General features: G+C 42.2%; 1 protein-coding gene across 2 annotated transcripts; it reads right to left on the reverse strand.

The window, feature by feature from the left end:
- Positions 1-3,560: 3,560 nt before the first annotated feature.
- CCDC198 (coiled-coil domain containing 198) lies at positions 3,561-26,258 on the reverse strand. 2 transcript variants are annotated; one of them, XM_045823030.1, is made up of 6 exons: positions 25,830-26,258; positions 22,840-22,922; positions 9,942-10,028; positions 8,500-8,598; positions 7,582-7,741; positions 3,561-3,893 (listed from the first exon to the last, which is right to left on the reverse strand). In XM_045823030.1, the coding sequence occupies exons 1-6, from the start codon at positions 26,050-26,052 to the stop codon at positions 3,664-3,666; spliced, it is 882 nt and encodes a 293-aa protein (XP_045678986.1). In that variant the 5' UTR covers positions 26,053-26,258; the 3' UTR covers positions 3,561-3,663. The 2 variants fall into 2 exon arrangements, with proteins under 2 accessions (XP_045678986.1, XP_045678985.1); XM_045823029.1 differs by having other exon boundaries at positions 8,500-8,601.
- Positions 26,259-27,075: the final 817 nt, after the last annotated feature.

The raw sequence follows: 27,075 nt of genomic DNA on the forward strand, positions 1-27,075 counted from the left end.
TGCCGCTGTTCATGATCGCATTGGAGATGTTGGCCTGCAGTAGGACTGACAGGAGGAGACAGGGGCTCCTACTGTCTCTGAAATTCTGTTACGCTGAAAACCTGCCTTCATATTGTGGTCCTCTGGGTTCCTCACCATCTGGGTCCTGATGACTTTTCTGACATGTGTCCTCCCCATCAGTTTTCCATTTACTCACTTTGCCTTCCCATTAGCCCTTGAATATTACGAGCTCCCCTCACCTCAGGGCCTTTGTACATGCTCTTCCAGTGTACGGAAAACGTTTTCCACTGCTCTTCCTGTGGCTCACAGCCTCCCTTCAGTGAAGTCCCTCCCTCAGAGAGTGCCTCCCTGCACATCCTTCCTGAAACAGTCCACTCCGTCTGTGTCTGTCCTCTTACCTGCTCTATATTTCTTCATTATGCTCGTATTATCTGAAATTGTATCATGTATTCAACTCTCTGCTCATGTCTCCCCACTGGACTGTATCCCATGGGTGCAGGGACTTTGTCTTGTTGATAACTGTATTTTCCGTGTGTTGTAGATATTCAAACTGTATCCTTTGCATGCATACTTAAATGAATGAATGAATGAGTTGCAGACATATTGTGAAGTATACACTTAAAAACAAACCTTGACTTTATTTTCAAACAGGTTTTGTTTATTCTGTCTGGAAAAAAATAGTATTTTTTAAAAAATGAGATGTAGTTCAGATTTTTAATGGTCTGACCCTCCCTAATCTAGTCCTTAATGCACTTCCTCCCTGGCCCTCCCTGCAGTATTCTAAATAAGTGAGGTTTTACAGTGATATGTGGAAATGGGCTTTTGTTGTTCATGTGATGCAGGAAATAGTTGATATTAATTATGATTTGATGATCTGTGTGTTTTCCTGGTGAGAAAAGGAGCGGCCTGAAGAGCTGGTGTTTTGTTTTCTGCTTTTAAAGGTTTTATGCAAGCAGAAAACAGTAACCATTTGTTTATAAAACTCTCTCACAGAGGACTCCTGCAAGAGTCATCTTTCGTTAAACCCAGGTAAAGTGACTCAGAATTATCATCAAAATAGGTAGATGAGGAAGAAATGGTTCTGTGCCTGAAAAAAAAAAACAATTGAGAAAGTCACGTTTCCAAAAGTATGCCAAAAAAGAATTTATCTTTCTTATGAAAAACACAGAACAAGAAGGAAAATACTGTTTTCACAGGAAAAAGCATGCATCTGGCCATCGACAAGCCTGTTTTCTTTCCAAGGGTAGGGAGATATTCAGTTGAAGAAAATTGACAACTTTGCCTCCAGGCTGAATTTTACAGTTTTCACTATCATGATTGATTTTCCTTTGCAGCTAACACACTCTGGTAGGGTTTCGAGGAATCTTTTGAGCTGTGGCATTCTCATTGGCGTGCGTGCGGGTCTAGCTCCTGTGTCCCAAGGCAATGTCTAATTCATGCCCTCCATTTAGATGTTTCTATTCCAAGAGCTTTTGGGGAAAATGTCCTTTCTTTGCTGTATAATCAACCTTGTAGATTTCAGACCCTTGGGGAATGATGGAAATGAGAGTGAACAACTGCACAGCTGGAGGGAAGCAAGTGCCTCTCTAATTAACTAGTTAACACATAAATTAATGAAGTCAACAAACACTTAATAACAAACCCCACACCCGATACTGCTCTAGGATGCAGGGATACCACAGGGAGGAGACATGATCCATGCCCTCACATAGCTCACAGGCCAGTGAGCTTCTAGAAGGAGGCGTTGTCCAATTTCAGGTCACAGACCAGTGGGAGGAAAATATGCTTAAGCTCTGCTATCTCCGGCCGTGGGACTTGACCACCCCACTTTGTTTTAAGCCTTTCAGATAAGCCATAATATTCATTAGGAATTGGTTGGACTCTTTTCTTTTCGCAAGGATTTTACTTTTTCAAGAAGGGTGACTGGTCAAACCATTATGTATATCTTTGTAGGAAACATGCCTTCACCTACCACAGAAAGAGGAAGAATACTTCTTGCAAAGAACTGGGAGTAGCTATACCCAGGGATGATCTAATGACCTTTCACCCTTGGAGGAAATGTGTATGTTTTTCTCCTGACACAGCGGCCCTTTTATGTTCTTAGTGACTGATCTGAACGCACGGAAGGTCAAATTCAGGGGGTGTTTCCTTCTGTATTTTTTGGGGGGGGGCAGTTTTCTAAGTAAGGCTTAAAAGAGTGTTTTTGTTTTGCTTTGTTTTAAACTTTTACTAATATCTTAGAATTTTCTGGATGGCATAAAATTATTTTTAAGGTATGCTAAAAGTAAACCCTAATTTTACACAAAAGAAGCTCTTAAAATTATCTTAAAAAATCTAATTTTTAAAAAAGATTTTATTCATTCATTTTTAGAGAGAGGGAAGGGAGGGAGAGAGAAAAGGAGAGAAACATCAGTATGTGGCTGTCTGTCACCCCCCACCCCAACTGGGGACCTGGCCTGCAACCCAGGCACATGCCCTGGCTAGGAATCCAACTGGCGACCTTTCAGTTTTCAGGCTGCTATTCAATCCACTAAGCCACACCAACCAGAAATTAAAAAATCTAACTTTTATAAATGAAATAATTTTTGGACTGAACATTTTTAAAGTCCTTTTAGTTTTAAAGAGTTCTAAGACCTGCATCATACTAGACATTATTCCACCTCTTTCCTATAGCCACTCTATTATGAGATTATAAAATTGCTAAGTCACAAAAAGTGACTTGAGTTTAGTCTCTAATGTAGCATTACTATGACTTTTCTTTAAAAACTCATATCAAATCTACTCTTTCATTCTTTGATTTATAAGATCTAATTTGCTTCTTAAAAATATGGTGTGGGGGGCCCTGGCTGGTGTAGCTCAGTGGATTGAGCACGGGCCTGTGAGCCAAAGGGTCGGTGGTTTGACTCCCGGTCAGGGCACATGCCTGGGTTGTGAGCCAGGTCCCCAGTAGGGGGCACACAAGAGGCAACCACACATTGATGTTTCTCTCCCTCTCTTCATCCCTCCCTTCCTCTTTCTCTAAAAATAAATAAATAAAATCTTTAAAAAACTATGGTGTGGGGGCAAGTGTCAAAGATAGACCCCAATGGACCCTGCTTTGGAATTCACACCCTTTTTCATTGACTGTGATCTGACCAATGAGTCCAACCAACAGAATGTGGTAGGAGTGATACCGAGCCCATTCCATGACTACCCGCTTCTGCTTCCTCCTCTTGGAACATCTTCTTTTGGAGCCCTGGGCTCCTAACTCACTGCCCTGCTGGAGAGACCACTTGGGGACACCACGTGCAGAGGCCTGTGAGACTGTATGGAGAGGGAATGAGGTCCAGCCGTCTGAGTGTCCTGGTCAAGCCCTAGCTGCCGGCTGACTTCAACTACATGAAAGATTCAAAAGAGACGGCAGAAGAACCACCCAGCCGAGCCCCGCAACACACAGAAAAGTGAAACAATACATGGCTGGTGTTTAAGCCCCTAAGTTTTGAGGCAGTTAGCTATGCAGCACAATCAACAAAATATGTCACATGTCTTAATGATAAGGCTCCAAATAAAAAGAAAGTGAATTGGTTTCCTCAGAATAATTCATTTACTAATTTGAAGAGTTGTTACAGGATAGTAAGCATTCAGTGCACTGAGTATCTTGATTAGTGAAGAGCATTCTTATTCTCAATCAAAAAACTCATCAAAAACTGCAATTCTCTCTGTCCTGGTCCTCACCAGGGCTTGTGGTTTCTTCCTGACAGTCCCCAGCTCCTCTGAGTCGGAGCTGGAACTGTCCCAGAGAAGCTGTGCCTGGGCATCTTGTTCTCGGGGCTGCGTCTCTGTTTTACTGAATTTCCGGGGACAGTCATCACTCCCTGCTTGATGCTCTAAAAATTCCGCATTCTGTAGATTTCCTACAAAGAGTTAAAAGTTTGTTTAATTTATTTTTCCTGGACAATATTGTATTTGTTTTAAGTGCCGATGTTTTTATGAACACAGAATAATCTGTTTGCCATTAAAATATATACATACATATAAAGGATTCCAACTGGGAATGTATTAAAGATGTTTTTCTTTTTATTTTGTTAAGAATTTAAATTTTCTGGAAGTCACAAGATTAGTGTAATACATACCTGTGTACTTCAACCCACCAACAGTATTTTTTCACAATAATGGTATATAGTGATATATATTACAGTGTGTGTATATAAACACACATATACATATTGCTACTTTTCAGTAGAAACACTTGAGAATTAAATGCAGAGTCACTTCCCTCCTTCACATACATCACCACAAATCTCCTAAGGACAGGGCAGGAAGGAGAAAAGAAGAAAGAAGAAAAGGATAGGGGATTATTCTTGAATTAAAAAAGACAGAGACAAGAAAAATAAATGCAATGTATGATTCTGGACTGGATCCTGGGTCTTACAAAGAACGCACAAATGGGGAAACAAAAAATAGCTATAAAGGGCATTATGAGGACAACCAGGGATATTTATATATGGGCCATATATTAGAAAATAGTGTGTTTCAAAGTTAAAACTTTTAAGTGTGATAATTGTATTGTGGTTACCTTGGGAAGTTGATCTTGTCCTTAGGAGACAGCTTAAAAAAATACTGAGTAAATAGTAGTACAGGTGTCCAGATAAGGCCAGAATTGCGAAGGTACCATTAAAGTAATGTATTTAGGGTGACACTTCCCGTGAAGCATCTAGTTGTTTTCACTGTTACATATCAGTTCCATCTGTCTTCAGTTTTGTCTATATTCCCATGCATTTAATGACAAATTTCATATGTGCTTTTACACATATTTAGATTAATTTTTACATAAAACCTACATGGTGACATGCTTTATATTCCCATTTTACAGATGTGGAAACTGAGGTTTGCGAGAGGTTAGATAACTAGAGTTTATATATAATCTGTCTATATAGAGAATAAACCCATGTAGACATATATATAGCTAATATTTATGGAGAGGATACTGTGTACCAGGCACTGTTTTAGGAACAAGAGAAGGTCCCTGCTTCCGTGGAGCTTACATTTAGTAAATACACTGTTGGGGCTCCAGTGAAAGACTCTGGCTCCAAGTCCATGGCTTTTCCTACCCACTATATTTGAATCACGGCTCCTGGAAAGGGCAGGAGCCTCATAAACATGCCAGCACTCAGAGAACTGTGAGCCCAAAGAAGTGATGTTCACTTTGTATAAGTTATATATTGTTTTATATATACATATATAAAATTTATTATATAAATATATGCAAAGCATGGGTAATTTCATTTTAAAGAGGCATCAAAAAACAAAGACTGATTTTTGGTTTTGTATTTCACAAGAGACCTGAACTCTCACCCTATCTTCCAGAAGAGGGTACAAGAATAGGCAAAAATAGCATTCAGTAAGAGGAGATGGGTACAGAGGAATCTTAATGAGCAGAATCCGACTAGCAGAATGCTCATGTAAGTCTATGATCTTGGCTACACCCCACTTTTAGGTGAAAGCAAAGTGAACTGCTTTTAGAATACAGGGAAAGAAATAAAAAACTCTCTTTGGGAATAAATAAAAAGGAATCATTGCTCCAGCAGATGCCTACTGCAGTGGTGAAATCTCTAGGCTTTGCAGAAGGCAGCTCTTGAAAGATAAGGTTGAGGAGTCACAACCTCTATATTTGCAGACTTTCCTGAGGTGGTCCTGGACGGAGCTCCAAGCCCCTGGAGTCTTATGAGGCTGTGCAAGGGGGTGGGTGGAAGAGCATGCTTGAGAGGCAGAGGGACCTGGCCTTGAATCTTGGCTCTGTCACATGGGGGCTAATAGTAACTCCTACCTTATAGGTTGTGTGAGGATTAAATGCAATAATGCATTTAAGGGCAGACCACAGTGCCTGGCTTGTAGTAAGCACTCAATAAACCTTTGCCAGAGCAAAATGAAACAGCTCTAAAAAGCATGAGGGGAGCAGAGGAAACCCCCTTTGCCCGGTGTCATAGTCTCTCTCGTGTCCCCCAAATCTGAGACATCTTCCAAAGACTATACCCATGTTGGTTTTCTTGGCCTGACCCCAAGCGATGAGTGTAAGTGTCTAACTATTGCTGAGGCACTTGTCTCGATTGTTTTGCCACTAATTTTTTTTTATTGTAAAAGTTGTTTCTCTATATGACTACACAGCATATTTCATTCTGGGACTTGGGAGTTATAGGTTAAATAGATGCCTCCCATAGATTTTCAATTATTCAGCCTTTTCTTGTTTAATGAACTTATTGATTAAGCATCTTGCCTCTCTGAGCAGGAACAATATCTCTTTCACTGTCTGTTTTGCTTCTTAGAAGCCCAAGATCTCCAGATGCGTGGCCAGCATTTCCTTAGAGCTCTTGGTGGTCAGTCCGGCTGAGGTGGGGGTTTGGTCCACAGATCAGGTGCGGGGGCTGGGTGTGACAGTGGCAGGAGATGAAGCGGGGAAGGGAGTTGAGACTTTGTCTTCAGGGTGATGGAGGCTCATTAAAGGATTTTTTTTTTTTTTTAGCAAGACAGTGAGTTGGTCAGATGTGTATTTTGTAAGACCACTCCACCATGGGTGCATTACTTTTGGAACTTTATTGTGCGTGGGAATCACTTTGGAATGTTTATAAAATGCAGGACCCAATTCAGTAGGTCTGGGGGTGGAGCCCGAAATCCCACATTTCTAATAAACTCCCAGGTGATGAAGACTCTGCTGGTCTGTGGACAGTACTTTGGTTACCAAGTAAACCAGTTGTTCTTAAACTTCAGGAGCATCAGAATCACTGGGGTGGAGGTGTTAAACCCAGGTTGCTGGGCCCCAACCCCACAGTTTCTGATCCGCTCACTCTGGCCAGGGCCCTAACAAGTTCCCAGGTGACGCTGGTGCCAGTGGTCTGGGGACCACGCCGAGAACCACTGAAGTGGAAGGGCTGACGTGAAACGGTGAGAACCTGAGTGAGGAGCACAGTCGTGAGGGTGTAGCCAAAGCCCTGGTGTGACACTGTGACCTAAGGATGACATGGGGAATGGGAGAAAGAGGGCAGGTTTCAGCGCTAGGTGACATCAACAGGACTGTGTGACTGACCAACCGCAAGGGGAGGGAACAGAAGGGCTGGAGATGCCCCAGGTCTCTGGCCTGAGTGACGCAGGGCGTGGAGGCCTCACTGAGACAGTGGGTGCAGCAGGAGCAGGCTTGGGGTCCGTTCCGGACGTTCCCAGTGTGCTGGAGGGGGACAGTGGGCCGGGGCGACAGTGTCTGCACAGGGCCCCAGGCTGGCTGATACTAACTAGCCGTTTAGTGTTTTCTCCACATGCTTCATTCTTTCTCACCACAAGATGAGGCTCTTTTGCCTTTTTTTCCCCTACGGATGGAGGAAGGGTTGCCAATAATGCATGTAAAGTATAGTAAACCTCTAAAAAGAAAGAAACATCTCATTGCAGTGCTTAAACTGCACAATGTGCCCACTATATCCTGGGAGGTAAAATATCAGCAGGGACTCAAGGCTATTCACTGACTGTTCCCTCCAGCCCCCTAGAAGTATGTTTGATGCTGTTGTAAACACTGAATGAGTATGTTATTTTACTGAAACAATTTACATGACTCACCTGCACTTGGGTTGAAGGTTTCATCGGGCAACAAGGTTAAAAAGTCACCGTCCTCATTTCTTGGGATGCTGTGAAGGGTTTTCTTGGCTTTATGTTCCCTCGGTCTCTCCTTATGAATCCTTGCCTCCCTGTGCAGACTTTTCTCCAACTCCACTTGGGTCTGCAAATGATCAGTTACAAATGGTTAAAGTTCTTCCTCCCACCTCCACCCCCAGCTACTTTCAGCCACTTTGCAAGTTGGGTCCTTACCCATAGACCCCTGTGCTCCCTTGCTCAGAACACGGTTCTCTGTCTCCTGGTAGAAGGCGCAGAGACTTGCTTTCTGCACGGGTTTGTTAGGAGAAGGCAGAGTATTCCCTCAGCCTCAGAAAGGGGAGGACTTCTGTAGGAGCATTTCTCTGTCGGCTAGTGGGTATACTGGGAATTGCAGCAGACAGTGGCTTTCGGCTTAATCACTCGAGTGAGAAACTTGGAAAATGAGTTAGAGAGGCCATTACTGTAAGGGGGGCTGTTACAAGGGTCCTTCTTGTTGGAGAATTCTGTGGCACAAGTTGCAGAGAGGCCTGGGTATCAAAGTGAAGGTGAACTCACCCCCTTTCCTTTTACTAAACCAAGAAAAATGATCTACCCCCATTTTCCTGCTCTAGCCAGGATGTCCTAGTCAAGGAAGAGAGACTGGAGGCGCAGATACGTCCTTGTGAGGACTGAAAGCAGAGGGAAGACTCAGTCGGTAGCGGAAGGGACCTTGCTGGCTCTTCCTGACTCCAGCAGTCGAGTCTTTGGACCCAGGGACTGAATTTAAGATGCTAAGTGAAGCCTGGAGGTGAATGCTTCATTATATTCACGTGCAGGGCGGCGGTAATCACGCGGAGTGGCCTTGGTGAACGTGACGTTCTTCCACTCTCTTCACATATTTACCTCTTGTCTTTTACGGTTCATTTCCAGCATTTGCATCTTATGTAAATATTGTCTTTTCCCAGAAGTATACATTGGAATTTGCATCTTTTTTTCCAATCCCTGCTACAAAAAATGACACATTCGTTAGTATGAGGTAATTAGTTACTGATTCTACCATCGACAACTTGAAGTCCTTTTTGGGATACAACAAGATCAACCTTCACTTGTAATTCACAGAGATCTCCGGCGACATCACTGGCGGGCCACTGCAGCCCCCCATCAGTCCGTGGTGTGGCCGTCAGTGAATGAAGTGGACGTGTGCGGTGTGCGTATTGTGGTTTTTAAGGTTCCTGTAGAGTCTTACAGACCTCGAATGGACATACCTTTTCACATCTCATTTTGACGGGATATCACTTCCCCTGGGAACAAATGCCTATTCCTCGCCTCCCAGAAATGTGCTCTGGTTCAGTGAGGCCTGCCCCTCTCTCTCCCTGTCTCTTCTACTACTGACTGACTGTCTGGCTGTGAACTTAGAGGGGAGCCACTGAATGGTTAAGTGGAACCTATTTTCGTAGAGTGTTCCCCCATGTACCAATCTAAGCCCTGATTGTATTGCAGTGTAGGAAGGACTTGAGGTTGATTATTTGTGACTTTGGTTCTCTTCCCCTGGTGAGTCATAAGCGCCAGTGAGACCGTGAAGACAGACAGCTCTACAGGGCAACCGGGGGTGAGTACACTCACCACCAAATGTGTTCGGTGACGGTTCATGTTTCTCTGGGGACAGTGACTGTGTTCGCTGCTGTGAGCCTCAGCAAGGGCCCCCCTCCCCAGGTGCTGCCAGCATCACAGACACAGCCTGAAGGATCCAAAGTACCTGGACATCTTCCACCACAGGAGCCAGCGCACTGCAGTGTCTCACGGGCTCCAGCATGAATCAAGAGTGGAAAGTGTTGTAAATCTGCTCCCACCTCCCATTGCACATTCCCACATGAGGGGGGTTTCCTCGGCAGAGGTGACACATTTATAAAAGGGGAGAGCTCTACAGGAGGCCCTTTCCAGGATTACTTTTTGGTGTGTTTGTGGAAAACGGGTCAGGAACAACTCATAGATATGATTTATCCTGAAAACTGAGAACAGAAAGAAAGATTTAGCCTGAGAGGAAGAAATGAAAGGAATTATGCTGGACTTTTCCACAAATTTGAACACTTCTAGAATCACCAATTTCCAAGAGAAATTCCTCTGTCTCATCTACATCTCTCTGTCTCACCGGGGAATAGGAAAGGACCCCAGGTTCCCCTGAGAGGCAGGAGCAGGTCCCAGCTGGAAGCAGGCCCAGGAGAAGATGGATAGCTTTGGAAAGTTCTAAGCCTGAATGACACATTGGTTTGATTTGCTGTGAAGTCTTCTGTGCAGGGAGTACATGAAAGGGGCAGCCCACCCCCCAGCTCACCACTGTAGTTCACCTTGGCTTTGTGAGTTGTCCTGGCTTCTTGCTGGTTCAGGATCCTTTCGGAAGTAATTACTTGTGGCAGGTCAATGGGTTCAAGCTTCTAGAAGTCCAACATTTAGAGCATTCAGCATTCCTCGTGCCGTGAGATGATGAAACATAAAAGCCAGGCATTAAACTATCTTAACACTTTGCAAAAGCAGCTCCTACTCCTGAGAGCACACCAAGAAGGCGATTTCAACAGGATTATAATCACATCTGTGCAAAAGGCTTTTCAGCTTCTCTGGGTTCTTTATTGTTCTAGGGCACTATTGTCAGTGACTTATTGATCTAAATATTGGTGGGAGAGTTAAAAGACTAAGAATCCTTTTCTATCTGCATTGAGGGACCACATCCGAAGTAATCAAACAATGAGGATTTTAGAGTTTTAGAGATGAAAGAGGCACCAAGAAGTTACTTTATTTTATTCATCTCTTAACCACCCAGCTGAGCTCTTCTGTCCTATTTTTAAGGCGTCCAGAGAAGCTCCCTGAGCCTCCTCAGTAATAACCAGCAGTGCTTATGAAGCTCATGTGAAATGAAAGTGCAGTGCGCTCACAAATTTGAGATGTGACTTTTCCTAGCAAGGGCTTGGTTTTTATGGGGGAGGCGACACCGGAGTTTCTAGGGGTCACTAAGCCTGGGCAGCAGTGGGTGAACCGGTGGATCTGCCTCCAGCCCTCCTTGCCTCAGATGACTTCTGGCTCTGGCAGCTAGAGCCCTGGGCGGTGATTGAGTAGGCTCGGGGCATAAGGGCTGCTCTCGTCACACTGACATACAGTCAAGGACCTGGAGGGTCATGGACTTTATTTCTCCTCTCAGTGAGCGCTTATCGCACAACCACCACATGCCAGGCCTGGGGATACAGTGGTCCACAGAAACGGGCACGGTTCCCCATGGAGCTCACAATCCATGCGGGGAGCAAACACACTTTTGCTCGTGTGATTATGTGATTAAGAATTACAAACTAATGAGTGCGTTAAAGAAAAAACCTCCAGGGCAGGGCTATGGCAATACATACCTGGAGGACTCCATCTTAGGAGTGGGAGGGTATTGTGAGTTGAACTGTGTTCCTTCTCCCAAGTTTATATGTTGAAGTTATAACCCCCAGGAGCTCAGAATGTGACCTTCTTGGGGAATAGGGTCCTTGCACGTACAATTAGTTAAGATGAGGTCATACTGGAGTAGGGTGGGCCCTTAATTCAATATGTTGGTGTCCTTGTAAGAAGAGGAATTTGGACAGACACACACGCAGGGAGAACACTATGTGAAGATGAAGGCAGACATGGGGGTGATGCTTCACAAGACAAGGAAAGCCAAAGACTGCCAGCAAGTCACCAGGACCTAAGAGAAGGCATGGGGCAGGTTCTTCCTCATAGCTCTCAGAAGAAACCATCCCTGCCAACACCTTGGTATCAGACTTCTAGCTTCCAGAACTGCGAGACAATGCATTTCTGTCATTTGAAGCCACACGATTTGCTATACTTTATGAATGTAGCCCTAGAAAATGAATACAATGGAGAGAGGGGTGAGGAGACCATCCACAGAGGTTTCCTGAAGAAGCCATCTTTTAGCAGAAGTTAGCAGGTTGGGAGTTTTAAGGGGACTGAGGTGTCCCAGGAAGAGAGAACAGCCCCGAGGTAAGAGAGTGTGCGAGCTGTTGAAGGGACTGCAGGAAGTCAGTTGGCTGCAGCTGGAGAGGAAGAGCAGCTCTGATGAGGCTGGAGTCGGAGGCCGGGGCCAGGTCATGCCCAGCCTGATGGAGGGGTGAGTATCAGATGTTAGTTTGTTAGTTTTCTTAAGACCACGGGCAGCCATTGGCACAGTAGCAAAGTAGTGACATGATTACATTTGCTTTCAGCAGACGATCATTGTGGCTGCAGTGTGGAAACTAAACTAAACTACTGAGAGCAGTCAGGAGGACAAAGATGATGGGTTGGGATTCGTGGAAGGATGCAGGTGGGCTCCACGAACATTTAACACCGACCAAGCAGGATTCATGACGGTTGGTAAGGGGGAGTGAAGCGTCCGGATGATATTCAAGTATAAGGGACAGATAGTGTTACCTGTCCCCGACATGGGGAACTCTAGAGGAGGACCAGGTTAAAGTGGAACATAGCGGGAAGGAACCAATTCAGTTCAGAGCGGGTTGTGTTTGAGAAGCCTTTGAGATGAGCCCTGTGGATGTTGAGTAGGCGCTCAGAGAGACAGGCACGGTGCTTGGAGGACGGGTCTGTGCGGAAGATGCGTGTGTGGGGATTGTTCCTGGGTAGAGAAAAACTGAAACCATAGTCGTGGACGAGGTCAGGAGTGAGAAGAGCAGACCCAAAAGCCCAACACTGAGGGGCTGTTGAACAGGGACACAATGGCCAAGGAGACTGCGAAGTGATGGCTCAGGAAGCAGGAGGAAACCAGGACACCACGCTGCTGCAGCAAACGTGTGAGCACAAATCCCTTAGTCCAACACTAGAGGCAAATGCTAATACACGCATTTTAAAATCCTTTTCACTGCAGTCCAGTCTGATTTGCTGTGTTATCAAGGGGTAGTCCTGGAAGCCAGTGTGGCTTTCAAGGGTGAAAAGAGAGAGGGAGAGACCACGGGAAATGGGTGCTGAGCACCCAGCACTCACAGTGGGGAGCATGACATGGTCCCTGCTACTACCCTATGGAATTGTTTCCTGGACCCTCGGCCTGGCCTGAACCTTTCTCAGGAGGGCAGCCAGCATTTCTTCCTGCTAGAGCAGCCTGACGTGAGGAAGTGTTTTTGTTTGTTTGTTTTTTATCATAATGGCTTATCAAGGAGTAACGAGAAGTGATCAATACTAGTTAGAGAGGTTTGTCTGGCTCTCTTCTCTGCAGAACATTAACGTACAGAGCAAATGGGACCTGCTACACAGGAAGAAGCCACTGGTCCTGAGGGGAATGGAGTAGAAAAGGAAGGAGAAGGGTAAAGGAATATCCAGGCATATATGGAATGGGGAATCAGTAGTAACTGAGGACAAATTTGGGGTTGAGGAAAGAACAAGGAAGTATTTATACCGTCCCCTGCCTTGGTTCATGATTCAGTTCTTTCTGGTGATTAGGCCCATATGCCTGTGTGGCCACTGCTGTCCATCATGCTTGGGTCACAGTATGTCACCTTATTCAATTATCATGGGAACCCCGTGAATGATTATGATGAGTCCCCACGTCAGAGAGGTTAATAATGTGTCCGAAGGTGCATAGCTGGTAAGTGGCAACTCAGGATTGAAGCTCAGGTCTGTCCAGTTCCAAATTTCATGCTTTTTTCTTTACTTTTTCCTACATCTGGTTTTATCATTAGAAACTCTTGGAATTAAAAAAATCCTGTGCCATTCATTGGTGATTGAGATTCAATAGGTCTGGTCTATGTCCTGGCAAAAAAATACTCATATATATAGTATATATACATGTATGTATATTTAATTAATACACTTTATTTTTAAAGCATATTTAGGTTCACAGAAAAAGTAAGCAGAAAGTGTAGAGCTCTCATATACCTTCTGCATCTAAACCCATTATCAGCATCCCTTACCAGAGTGTACATTTATTACACTTGATAAACTGGCACTGACTCATCATCATCATCATCATCATCATCAACATCCTAAGTCTTTAGTTTACATTAAGGTCCACTCTCGGGGTTGCACATTCTGATGGGTTTGGACAAATGTATAATGACATGTATTTACCACTGTAGTGTCAAATAGAGTAGTTACATCACCCCCCAAATCCTCTGTGCTCTGCCTGTTTATTCATCCCTCTTTCCCTCCTTACCGCTGGCAACCACTAATATTTCTATCACTGCCTCTATAGTTTTACATTTTCCAGAATGTCACAGGGCTGGAATCAAATAGTACGTAGTCTTTTCAGACTGGTTTCCTTCACTTAGTTTTCACCATGCCTTTTCATGCTCGAGAGCTCATTTCCTTTTAATGCTCAATAATATTTCATTGTCTGGATATATCACAATTTATTTCTCCTTTCACCTCCTGAAGGACATCTTGGTTGCTTCCAAGTTTTGGCCATTATGAGTAAAGCTGCTATAAACATCCACGTGTAGATTTTTGTGTGATTATGAGATTGCAGTTCATTTGGGTAAATGTCAAGGAGTGTGATTGCTAGATGATATGCTAAGAGTATGATTAGTTCTGCAAAAAATCTTCCCACGTGGCTGTACCATTTTGCATGCCACTAGCAATGGATGAGTTCCTGATCTTCCACATGCTCATCAGCATTTGGTGGTGTCAGTGTCTTGGACTTTGGCCACTGGAATATGTACGCAGTAGCATTTCACTGTTGTTCTAATTTGCAATTTTCCAATGACATATGGTGTTGAATATCTTTTCATATGCTTAGTTGCCAGTATGTCTTCTCTTATATTCTCATTCTCTTGACATTGTCTTTCACAGGACATAAGTTCTTAATTTTAATAAAGTCCAGCTTATCAATTGTTTCTTTGGAATATACATTTTTCAAAACTCTCCAGGGCATTCTGATGATTTCCTAGAGTGGGGTCTGCTGGCCTCCATATTGTCTGAAGTGAACGAAGGAGCTACATCCAAATAGACCATAGTGGATTTGTTTGTGGAGCATAGTGAAAAACCAAGTCTGAAGAAGCCAGCTATTTCAATATTTTCAACTATTTAAAACATAACCTATCCATAAGTTCTTTGAGCCAGGTTTTCCTGGGAAAGAATTAATATATATTTTTCTATTTTCAGCCTCATTTTATTTGATCCTCAGTTCTGGTAAGGGTTAAGTAGTAGGTGTCTTGAAGTCCTCTATCCAGACCATTTCTTCCTGACCGTTGAAAAGAACCTGAAGGCCCACACTATTTCTCCACGAAGGACACTAGGTGGCAGCAGCTAACACTGCAAATAGGATCTCTAGGTTAAGGCCCTTGGACTTGGCCTGAGAAGTACTGCAGATAAAATTGTTGGAAAATCGGCCTCTCTAAACAAATAATCAAGTGAAATTGCCTTGGAATTCTGGCTTCATGTTATGTTCCTTCTCCTTGCCTGGAAAACAAGATGCCTCATTTCATCACCTCCAGAAAGAATACAATGGAAGGAATTGGTGGGATGAAAGCTGTTTTCATTTCACAGCTTAAATATAACAATTATTTGTCTAAAGATTTCTGTATTATTTGACTTCTCGAATGAAACAAATTGTCGGGATGACCAGCTGAAGTGTCACAGAGGAGACTGAAGAAAGGAGATTACATCGAGCCGAGGTCACTGAACCTGGTGACAAACACCAGCCTGAGACAGAGTCTTCTATTTACTAGTAGGATGACAGGGGTGGGCAGGAGCACCTTGAAGAAAGTCTAAAATGCGTTTGGCATCTGACGTAAAGTGGTGTCCTCCAAGGTTCTGGGAGAAAAGGTAAAGATGTCCAGAGCAGTCTTGGAGCAAGAAATCATAATTCCAAGGAGGAATTTCTGGTCAATTGCAGTGAATTGCATTGCAGTGAATTCAAATTTTAGTAACATTGTTTCCTCCAAATGTATAGCAATGAAAAACAAAACATAAACCCCCAAAAGACATGGTCAAGCTTTAAATGTAAGATATATATATCCAAGGACGAGAAAACTCAGGGGAAGCCGATCTACAAAACATTCAGGGGTCCTGATGGCTGTGAGTTATTTCCATCAGTTAAATGGTAGGTAAAAATTCTCCATACAAGAAGGTAATCTAGAGCCAGGTTCACAGTTTCAGCTCAGGGGTTGAGTTGCTCTTTACCTTTTCTCTGTTTAAAAAGAGCTTCATCAACATGTAAGCTGGCAGATTTGTTTGGTACGCATTGTTGAAAAGTTGAATATGAATAAGCTGAGGCTTTATAAGGATACATTTGAAAGTTTAGATAAATGGATAATTTTGGGGAAAAATATGTTAGCAAGATTAAATCAGGAAGAAATCAGATACCTAAATCAACTAAGAACTATAACAAATTTCTCAGTCCCCCAAAGGTTCAGGTGGCCAAAGATGGTTTCACTGGCCTGTTTTACTAAACTTTTCTGGAACAAAAAACTATGTTTATCAAATATTTCAGAGAATAGAAAAGAGGAAAAGGTAATCAACTAATTTTAAAGATTTTATTTACTTTTAAAGAGAGGGGAAGGGAGGGAGAAAGAGAGGGAAGAAACATGGATTGGTTGCCTCTCACAAGCCCCCAACTTGGGACCTGACCTGCAACCCAAGCATGAGCCCTGACCAAGAATGAACCAAACACCTTTCAGTTTGCCGGATGATGCCCAACCCACTGGGCCCCAGCGGTCAGGGCTCAAATTTTCTAAAACTAGTGTAACTCTGAGAGCAAAACTGGAAAAAGAAGTATAGGGAAGTTAGCCCTGGCTGGTGTGGCTCAGTGGATTGAGTGCTGGCCTGAGAATCAAAAGGTTGCTGGTTCGATTCCCAGTCAGGGCACATACCTGGGTTGGGAGCCAGGACACCAGTTGGGGATGTGCATGAGGCGGCTGAGCAATGTTTCTCTCCCTCTCTTTCTCCTTCCCTTTTCCTCTCTCTAAAAATAAGTAAAATTTTTAAAAATAAGGAAATTATAGAGCAGCTTTACTAATGAAAATTGATACAAAAAACCTAAGCATATTTTAATAGATTATTTAATAGATGGAGTAAAAAAATCAATAAAATTTAATACTCAGCCCTGAAAAAAACTCCGAGCACACTAGGAATAAAGAAAACAACGATTCAGTAAGTGGCGTTCTGCCAGTTATCTTCTACTTGTTTCTCCAAATCCATTTGCCACATTTCCCTACTCTTTTCTCTGCCTGTGAGGGCTAAGCAGTTTCTCCCACCTTCTGCCTTTCCACTGGGTTCAGCCACTCAGGAGCCCTGTTAGGAGATCTGAGAGAAGAAAGAGAATGGGATCAGGATACTTCTTCCTCTGGCTCCCTCCCTGGCTGGTCATGCTGGTTGTTTGTGCCCCTCCCAAAGCAGCTTCCTCCACCTGCCTCTCTCAGCCCCAGTTCCAGAAGCCTGTCCCTTTCCTAGTCCTTTTGCCCAGAGATAGTTACTCCTCAGCTGCCATTGGCAGGCATTGCAATATCTTCTGTGATTTCCCTAATCCAAACCTGCGTAAAGTTAGTTGTAAAGAAAACTGCCTTGAATTATGCTAATTTGAGTGTTCTCTTTTAAGTCTCTGACCAGCATCTATCCAAATCCTATCACAACTATAGTTTGTTTTAGGACCGGTGCCATTGATGTCACGGATGCGACAAAGATGCCCATTATCACTGCTTCAGTTCAACATTGCAAGGGACATTCTATTCCAGGCAAAAGTCAAGAAAGCCAGTCCAAGGAATGAGGGAAGAAAGAAAAAAATATTCTTATTTATAAAAGATATTGTCTACATAGAAAGTCAAGAAGAATCTGTAGACAAATAGAATTTCTAAGGTATTTCAATAAAGTTGAAAATTCAATGTACAAATATCATTAGTTTTCTTATTCACCAATAATAATAATTTATAACTCATTTATAACAGGAGGGGAAAACCCTACAGAATATATCAATGTCCATTTGTAAGTGTCAACATGGGTAGGCCACAGTCTCCAGTTATTTCAATAATCATCTAGGGGTTGCTGTGAAATTCTTTGGTAAATGTGGTTAAAGTCCATACTCCATTGAATTTAAGTAAGGAAGATTATTTTAAACAGTCTGGGTGAGCCTGATTCAGTTGGTTGAAGGGTCTGCAGAGCAAAGCTGAGGGTCCCATGGAGAAGGGGAAATGCTACTTGTGGAGCGGCTTCAGCCCAGGCCCTGCTGTCCCAGCTGCTCTTCCTGATGGTCTGCCCTGTGGGTTTCAGACATGCTTTGCCAGCCTTCACAGTCATGGGAGCTTACTTCTTGCAATAAGTCTCTTAGTATGTGTTGGGGCCCACCCTGCCTGGTCTCAGGAATCTCAGGAAGCTGTAACCCCCCGTGACTTAGGCTAAGTGAGAGACCTCCGAACCAGGAGCCACTAAGGAGACAAAACTTATTTCCCTGGCATGAATGCTGCCTGTTCTGTGCCTGGCCTCCTATGCTTGATAAGTTAGCCAGTGACAGGTAAGATTTCCCACGAGGGGAATCGCCTAAGACAGGCATGATCACGAAGAGGCCTCAGGGAGGATACTTGGGGCTGTGGAAATGAAGGGGTGATGGACATTGACCCCTGTCCCCTTGGCTTTGTCAAAGCCTGAGTCCTTGTTCTTAGTTGTGAGAAATCCAAGTCTCCTGGCTGCTTTTGCCTCCTCTGCCTGACTCAGGCCTGCGGAAATAACAGGGGTGGTGCAGTCCAGACCAGTGTCGGTGGACCCCCGGGGTAATCAGGCCTGGGACATAGAATATGCAAGATCCTGTGAGATCTGTTTGCTGGAGGATGCTATTGAATTAGAATATGAAGGCATGGGCAGGAAACAGGACTAGCCTTTTAGGTCCTGTAGTCCTTTTAAGTGATATAACACAAACTCTCAGCCCAGAATCCCAGCGGGAGTTCTGTCAGACCCTTTGAAAATTACCTATCCCTTTTGATCTTCCCTGCCAGACTGTAATCCACAACCTGTGTCTGTATTCTTAATAAAAGCCTGCTTGGGTGGAAAATGGGGCGCTCCCCACTAGAGAGAGTGGCCGTTTCATCCCTATTTCCCCACAGGACTCGGTTGTCCCTGTGTATGTTTTTCTCGTGTTTCGACGAGCATCCGCAGCAGGGATGGATACTGCTGGCCAGTATCCTCCACAGGTATGTATCTCCATCTGTTTGTTCTGTCTCTCTGGCTGGACCCTGATTGATAAAGGTCCTGATAAATAAACATAAAAAAATTACACAAGATCCCTGTGGAAAAATGATGAAATACTATTGAAAGATCTCAAAGGCAATATGAATAAATGGGGATTTATGCCATGTTCATGATTTAGAAGACTCAGTATTGTAAATTTGGTTAATCTTCCTCAAGTTCACCCACTGAGGCATTCCAGTCAGAAGACTGACAGAAGACTGCAAGTTTTTCATGGTGCTTGCCAAGAAGTTCCAAACTTTACATGGAAGAGCAAAGGACTATGAATAGCAAAGGCAATTCTGAAGAAGAATAAAGTGAGGAGACTTTCCATATTGGATATTACTCAGTTTAAAGTTACACAGTTAAGACAGTGTAGAATTCCTGCGGAGACACCAAGCAGACCAATGCAACTGAAGACCGAGTCCAGGAACAGACTCATGAAGCCCTGGAAATTGGATATATGACAGAAATAACGTTTCAAATCAATGGTCAAAGAATGGCCGACTCCCTAAAGAGTACAGGGACAAGGGATTAGTCAAATGGACAGAAAGTAAAATTAGATTCCAACTTCACACCTGCACACAAATGAATTTCAGATCGATTAAGACCTAAATGTGGAAAGGTAAATATTACAAATTTTAGAAATAAAGAATATTCTTATGAACTTGGAGAAGATAAAAATTAGTCAGCATACAAGAAACACACAACATAAAGATTAAGACTGAGAAATCTGACATTAAAACGGGAAATCTGTGTGCACACACACACATCACACACACGTGCCAAACGAGAAAGGAAACCATGGGTGAAGAGATTTGCAACACATATTACCAACAAAAGACCAGGTTTAAGATATGTAAAGAACTCTTACAAATCACAAAGAAAAAGACAATAGAAAATGGGCAAAGGGCTAGAAAAGGTAAAGGGAATAAGTTTGTGACAAACTGTCTAATACCAAAAACAACACAATGAAACCACCAGGGCAGAACTGCCTTCTTTATCTCTCATCAGCAGTCTTTATGCTCGCCTTCCCCTCCTCTCCATTCACTCATTCAGCATGCATTCAACACACGCTTATCGATCACCTGTGATGTGCCACGTACTGTGGTAGACACTTGCATTCATTAGTGAAGACAACAGACAGAGATCCCTGCTTCTGTGAAGATTATATTCTAGCACTGGGGATGGGGAGAGGGCAGGGAGGAACTGAAGAAAATACACAATGGAAATAGTGATAAGTACATTGCTTGCTGTGTTTGATGAAAAGTGTTCTGGGGGAAAAAGACAGTGAACAGTCAGGGCAATCGGGAGTGCTGGGGTGAGGGTTGCCGTTGTCAGTGGGTTGTCAGGATAAGCCTTTCCAGGGAAGGTAGATTTGAGCAAATATTTGGAGATGAGGGAGTCATCTGAGATCACCTGAGGAAACACCGTGTGTTGTGGGGAACATCTCTACCTTAGGCTGGACCTGAGATGGCTGATTAAGAAGGTGAATGAGGCCAGAAGGGATAGTGATGGTCAACTCTTCGACTGGGACAGGCACATTTACATCAGAGTTCCCTGGAGGAGGCTCAGATTTTAGCAGCTCCAAGTTGGAGAGAACCCTGGTTCATGACCTGCTGTTTACTTGAGGAGTAGATGTTCAGCAAGTACAGAGTGCCAAACACACAACTCAAGTTATTTAAAGTGCAATTAGACTCAGTTTAATAATTTAAAATACTTTAACATTTTTCTCTGGCAGAGATTAGGCTATTCATTAGCATGTCATGGGAACCCAGCATTTATTATTCTCTCAAAAAACCCGTTTGCAATGGAAAATGTGCTGAGCCTCATTTGCAAAGATAATTATAGTTGATATCCTTCAGATATCTGCCAAGTTCCCGGTGATTTCCCTCTTCTCGGGAAGCTGCTTTCAGAATCTAATGTGGAAGGCTTTTCTGCCCACATTTCTACTGCATGAGCACATTCTCTGGTCACAGCTCATTGGACCAAAACCAGAATCATGAGCATAGCTGAGCCAATAAGATTTCTTCTCCCAGGAATTTGGAATTGAAGCCAACAGAGCCAGGCCATTCTGTTTGACTGGAACTCTAAGATGCAAATTAATAGTCATATTTCACTATTGGTCTTGAGGGGCAGAAAAGTTGATTTGCAGGGAGAGAGTAAAGCAAATGCATAGAGAAAAGCTTAGGGGAGACACATAGAGAGTTCTGCCTTTCAAGTTCCAGGGCACAGCCCTTCCCTCAAGTTCAGGGGCCTCCCAGCTCTTGGATTCAACAAAACACTCCTCTATCCTTGTAATTCATCACATTGGTTGTTTTGGCTAGTCAATTGGACTCCCAACACAGTGATGCTATAGGTCTGTAGTATGGAGTGTGCTTTGATGTTGTAATTCATACCTCTGTTCATTCAGTCACAAAATTTTGTGGGGTGCATATTAGGGTGTTAGTGAATAAATATATAAGACTGAATAAAACATATTCTTTGCACTCAAATAATTTGTTTGTCTTGATTCTTCTTTTTTAAGGTGGTTGGTTAAGTTGTGGGGGTGTAGTCTGTGAAACACCAGAGTTCTCTTTGAGCTTGATGGACTCTTTTAACTTATTTAGGGTTGGTAGATATAAAAAGTACTTTGTGTACTATAAACTGCTACACATTTACTTTTCACTGGTTATAGTAATATCTTCTATGTGAGATATTCAACTTACAGTCTCCACAGTAACATATGTTAAACATACTCCTTTGAAAGGATATATTTGATTTAGGAATAAAACATAAGTTTTTAAATTGTTCAATTTAGATAGAGATATGCTCAAAAAATTAAAATCACTTTATTTTCATTAAACAATATTTTGAGGTTTCTGATATTTTGGGAAAAGGTGCTTTTTGTGATTAAAGGATATAGTTACAGCAATAATAATAATTGTGAGCTTCTAGAGAAAACAGGTAAAGTAAAAACCAACTGAAACAAAAATAATGCCTCACTATGGACTCAGATACACCCAGGATTGGTCTAGTCATCTGGGTGAACTACGTAGCAGGTGGGATTTGGCTCCAGTTTTTGAAATGTCAGTGACAGATCCTGCTCATAAGAGAGGCCCCAGCCTTCCTTTTAGCTGATGCTTATTTTCAAGGACCCACTCATATTTCTTTCCCCTTCTAGGATAAGACTTCTTAGAATTTGCAGTTCTCTAGAGAAAATGCATTAAATATTTATTAAGGTGAGTGCATTTAAAATTCTTGCTCTGCTGCCTTGCAATCTAATGTCCTCAATTTCAACAACCAGTGAACACATAGAACAAGGAAAGGTTAGGGACAGAGGGCCGTAGAGAACATCTTTGCCCAGTTAAGAGCACGGGCTTTGGAGAACTGGCCAATATCTGGCCTCTGTTGTCCTTGTTTACTCTCTGAACCACATGGAGAAAGCCAAGATAATACATCCTTTCTCACAGAGGGGTATAAGGATTAAGGGAATGACATAGATCAAGTTGACTGGAGTGTATCTGACCTGTAATAGGCGGTAATTAAAAAGTAGTAGCTGTTGCTATTGTTTATTACAAGTGATTTCCCCATAGTCATCCAACTAATCAGTGCAAGATTCAGATCCTTTGAATCACATCATGGCTATGTCTTTTTTACTATAGTATACTTCCTTCTTTTGTTGGCTGCCTTAAAAGTGAAATCATTACACAAGGAAACTTAAAGAAAGATGGTCTCGCCCTGGCTGGTGAGGCTCAGTGGATTGAGTGCTGGCCAGTGAACCAAAGGGTCACTGGTTTGATTCCCAATCAGGGCACATGCCCGGGCTGCAGTCCAGGTCCCCGGTAGGGGAGCCTGCAAGAGGCAGCAACACATTGATGTTTCTCTCTCTGTCCTTTCCCCTCTCTAAAAATAATAAATAAAATCTTTTTAAAAATTCACAGATTAAAAAAAAGAAAGATGGTTTTTGCATTGGCAACATTCTCTTTAACATTATTCTCACTCTCATTTGCTTGGTCCTTGTCAGTGCCCATCTTCTATGATTATAATTAAAAAGGGATGTTACCATTAAATTCCTTATGAAGCCCTTTAAATTCATCTTACTTGAAGTCTTCGGGGTGGATGCCTTTTAATAATACTTGTTTCTGTCCGTTCCAGTGGGATGTCAAAATACAGGGCCCTGGGCACTTGAAGGATTGGGGGAGAAGCAAAAAAAAAAAAAGACCATTAGAAACAATTTACTATTAAAGCAGGCTGGTCATGACTTTTAGACTTTGTTAGCACAATTTTGCACCTTCTTTGTTAAATGTCTGTAACCTATGGGTGGAACATGGAGATGAAACGTATCAAGTGGGAGCCCTATGTGAATGCCAATGACAAAATATTAGCCCAGATGCAGGATTGAATCTCTCCTTTCCTCACTTTCTCCCCAGACTGATATTTAGAGGAAGAGCTGCACAATGAAAAATGTATTGATGACAAAGTTTTTGTTTTTCAAAGTTTTTGAATTTGGCATATAAAATAGAAACTTATTGGTTTATTTTAATGTTATGAAATTGCCCCAACATAATACAGTAAATTGGGAAAATACAGCATTAAGAAATGAAAATAATCCCTTTCTAGATGGAATAGATAGATAGATAGAAAGGATAGACAGAGAAGTGATAAAGAAATGGAGCATGAGCGTGAAATAAGCCAGGCGGTGAAAGACAAATACCATATGATCTCACCTTTAACAGGAACCTAATCAACAAACAAACAAGCAAAATATAACCAAAGATACTGAAAGAGAGAACAGGCTGACAATGACCAGAGGGTAAAGGGGAGGGAATTTCAGGGGAAAAGGGGAAGGGTTTACAGGAACAAGTATAAAGGACACATGGACAAAAACTAGAGGGGGTGGAAATGGGAAGGAAGTGGGGAGGGATGGGGGGGTGGGCTGAGATGGGAGTAAAAGACAGAAAACTGTACTTGAACAACAATTAAAATAAAAAATTAAAATAATGAACAAGGGGGTGATAAATAGATTATTTTGAAAAATTGTTACTCTTAGCTGCAGGGGGCTGAGATTAGGGATGAGCATATAAAATGTTTCAGTGATACTTTGTACTGTGCTGTTTCTTAAGGTGCATAACAAATAACCATCTTACGTCTTTGTTAAGTGTGCATATATAAAATAATAAATAATCTGTATAAAATAAAATTAATTCAATTGATACTTAAAAAAAGAAATGGAGCATGAGTGTGTCATAGGAGTATGCAATGCTGAGTGTGGTATGTTCCTAGTTAAATAGTCTCCCTAACCGGGGAAAGCCATTCTCACAAGTTGCCACTATAATACAACATGTCAATATTCTCTCCTGATAAAATAATGCAAGGCTAAGCCGTGTTAGGAAACAGAGAGGCTCAAGAGATCCATTATGAATTTGATTTTTCAGCTTGATTATCCTGGGCCCTGGGACTACTACCATGACCAAGCAGTGCATGAATGAAGTTCTTAGTCAATTGCACTTCCAATACAGTGAGTTCTTGCCTCTCAACAAGCTGGAAGCATTCTGATTTCTAGATTCTTGTGTAGACTATCCTACAGTTCCACTTTGCATTTGCAATGGAAAAATTCCAAGGTAACGATGTGTTTCTCTCCTTAAGACATTTGAATGATCACCTTAAGAACTTTGCTATGTCCTTCTTTTCTTTTGAGAGATGCCAGCATAGTGAGCAAAACAGAAATGACAGCAATGGCAATGAAAAACATGTGGGATTTAAAAATCTAAATAGTTTTAACAGAATTTTTTCCAGTAGCCTGAGTACTCTGTAACTGTGTACTATGATTTTAGTGATATCACCCCATTATTTGATTCTCCTGAAATGACACAGGCAATGTCAGGTAGTTATTTTCACCCCTGGTTTATAGTTGAAGGAAACTGAGGACGTAAATTGCCCAAAGTCATACCATTTGCTATTTGGTGGAGATGGGTTTAGAATATTGGCCCCTGAAAATTGTGGTCAAAATTATTTTTAATGTGATTTTCGCTTCAAAGCTAAGAACATTTCCCAGTTGGGACTCAAATCCATTAGAATCAGCTTTTACCATTCAGTTACCAAAATCATAACACTCTGGATAAAGGGTTTACATTAAAAAAGAAAAAAAAAGAATTCTTCAGTAAAATTAAGAGGAAAATTCCCACTCATGTCCTTAGAAAGTTGAAGAACATAAAAACACAGGTTATAGAACCAGTCAAAAGTTGTCAGTTACAGAAAGTAGCCATTCTAGGTGAGATTTCCTAGTTACTGAAATAGAATAGAAGGCTTCTGGCCAAGCTGACCAATGATGGGAGCTTATTTGTGTCATTGATCCAGAATGTGAAGAAAAGAGAAAATTACATACATCTGTAGGTACATTTACATTGTGTCTGCATACTACTCTTCCCAAGTTAGAATGTCTGTTTAATTACCATTTTGGTTGTCATAAGCACTTTACATGTAAAATATCCCAGGATAATTTACAGCCACTTCAGGCTCAGAGCTTTCTATCATAACTGGAAAAAATTCTCATAGTTCTTCAAATAACTATGAAAAATGTGGGGCTGGAGAGCGGGTGACTCACCCACTCATCTGCACTGCGATAAATCAATTCTGTTTGGGGCGCTTTCCAAGTGCACTTAGAATGAACTCCTACAGTGTGGCTTTCACAACAACAAAGCCTGATGCATCACCCAGTACTGGAGAGAACGATCTAAATTTAGACTCTAACTGAAACATGTGATCATTACAATGTATCACACCTTTATCTAAATAATTTTAATTGTCTGGCAAAGCTATATATAAACCTTGAAAGCAGCATAAACTAAGCCGAAACAAAATGATTTCTTTCTTCTCACATGAAATGCTGAGAAGCCCTTTATGCAGTTTACATACTCACATAATGCACCCAGGATATTTACAGCTGACAAACCTTCAATCTCCCATCGAAAGGTATTCCCTTGTATTTCAATACTTTAGGGATTTTCTGAGATTACAGGGCAAGACAGGTAAATCTATCCATAGCTCTCTTGACACAAATACACAAATCTCACGCTGGGTTTTAGGTTTACCTGCAGAGTACCTCCCATACCAGGTCTCTCGCAGCGGTGGCAGCGGCCCATCCAAAGCTGGGTTCCGGTCCTGCCGTCTCGCCAAGGAATCTGCACTCTTCTCGTCCAGGTTCTGATGGAATGCTAAGTCCACAGGTGCAGTCGAAGGCGTTTCTTCCTCTTTGTTTTGCAAAGGGGCTACTTTGGTCACTCTGGGGTGAGCCTTCGAGGGGCTCAGGCCCATTTTACATGAAAGACCAAGAAGGAAGTGGTGTGGGGCCTTCAGTGTAGGTTGTTTTAATCAAAGTATTTCAAAAGTTTACCCACCCCTGCTTCACAAAGCAGTTGTTTCCTTCCTGACATCTTTGTGGGTCTGCTTCACCACACACTAGCCCCTCTGGCCACTTCCTGGGAGGCTGGTTTCCATGGAGACTTCCCTTCAACTCCCACTTTGCCATGTCAGACTGAGAGAATCCAGTTAAACATTGACTTGGTTATGCTGCTCTCTGGAAGACTCAGTGGTAGGAATAGGAACCTCTATTGATCATTAAACAAATTTCTAACACCAGGAAGGCCATTAAGGGTGACGGAGAGCAGAGGTTTAGAGAAGTCTTAAATTTGACCCTTTCATTGCACGTACCTTGAAACTCCATCTATAGCAAAACTACCCATTAAGAATAGTTAAATCACCATTGGGCATGCGGGGTTGCATGCTAACCATTTAGGGTTTTGTTAATCTTTCATTTTAATTGAAAAATTTATCTTCAAACAGGTAAGAAAACAGCAGACCAGTTAAAATAATTTGTTTTTTCTGTCAATGGCCTGAATTGCTTTTGAAGGAGATAAATACATTACAGGAGCATAGGGAGATAACAGGAATTTTTCCTAAGGACGAGAGGACAAACTTCTTGAATAAATGGTTTGAGTAAACCTTGAGTTTTAAAAAATAGCCTGTTTACTATGTTTTTAAAAATAGGGCAGGGGCAGGGGGAAGCACTTGAAAAAATGTGCTAAAATATTGAGTGGGGGGTTTTGAATGATGGAATTATGGGTGATCATGATTTTATTTTTTATACTTAGAAACATAACTCACTTTCAAGTTCTAAGTGTTCATGGCCATAGATGACATGTTTTCATCACATCCCTGAAATGGAAGTTCAAATAACTTTTTTTTTTCATTTCTGAAAGTTTGTTTGCTAAGAGGCTAACATGGGTTTGGAAAATCTTGATAACCAATAGAGTTCATCTGAAAAGATGTTAGAGTTTA

This window comes from Phyllostomus hastatus, unplaced genomic scaffold (genome assembly GCF_019186645.2).
Source record: "Phyllostomus hastatus isolate PE091 unplaced genomic scaffold, TTU_PhHast_1.1 phas_scaffold_501, whole genome shotgun sequence".
NCBI classification, from domain to species: Eukaryota; Metazoa; Chordata; class Mammalia; order Chiroptera; family Phyllostomidae; genus Phyllostomus; species Phyllostomus hastatus.

Coding starts and splice junctions, on each gene's coding strand:
- CCDC198 (XM_045823029.1), bottom strand. CDS start 26,052: ATGGGCCTGAGCCCCTCGAAGGCTCACCCCAGAGTGACCAAAGTAGCC. Junction 22,923..25,829: donor GTATGGGAGGTACTCTGCAG/GTAAACCTAAAA, acceptor CAATCCTTCAAG/TGCCCAGGGCCCTGTATTTT. Junction 3,894..7,581: donor AACCTTCAACCCAAGTGCAG/GTGAGTCATGTA, acceptor AACTCTTTGTAG/GAAATCTACAGAATGCGGAA.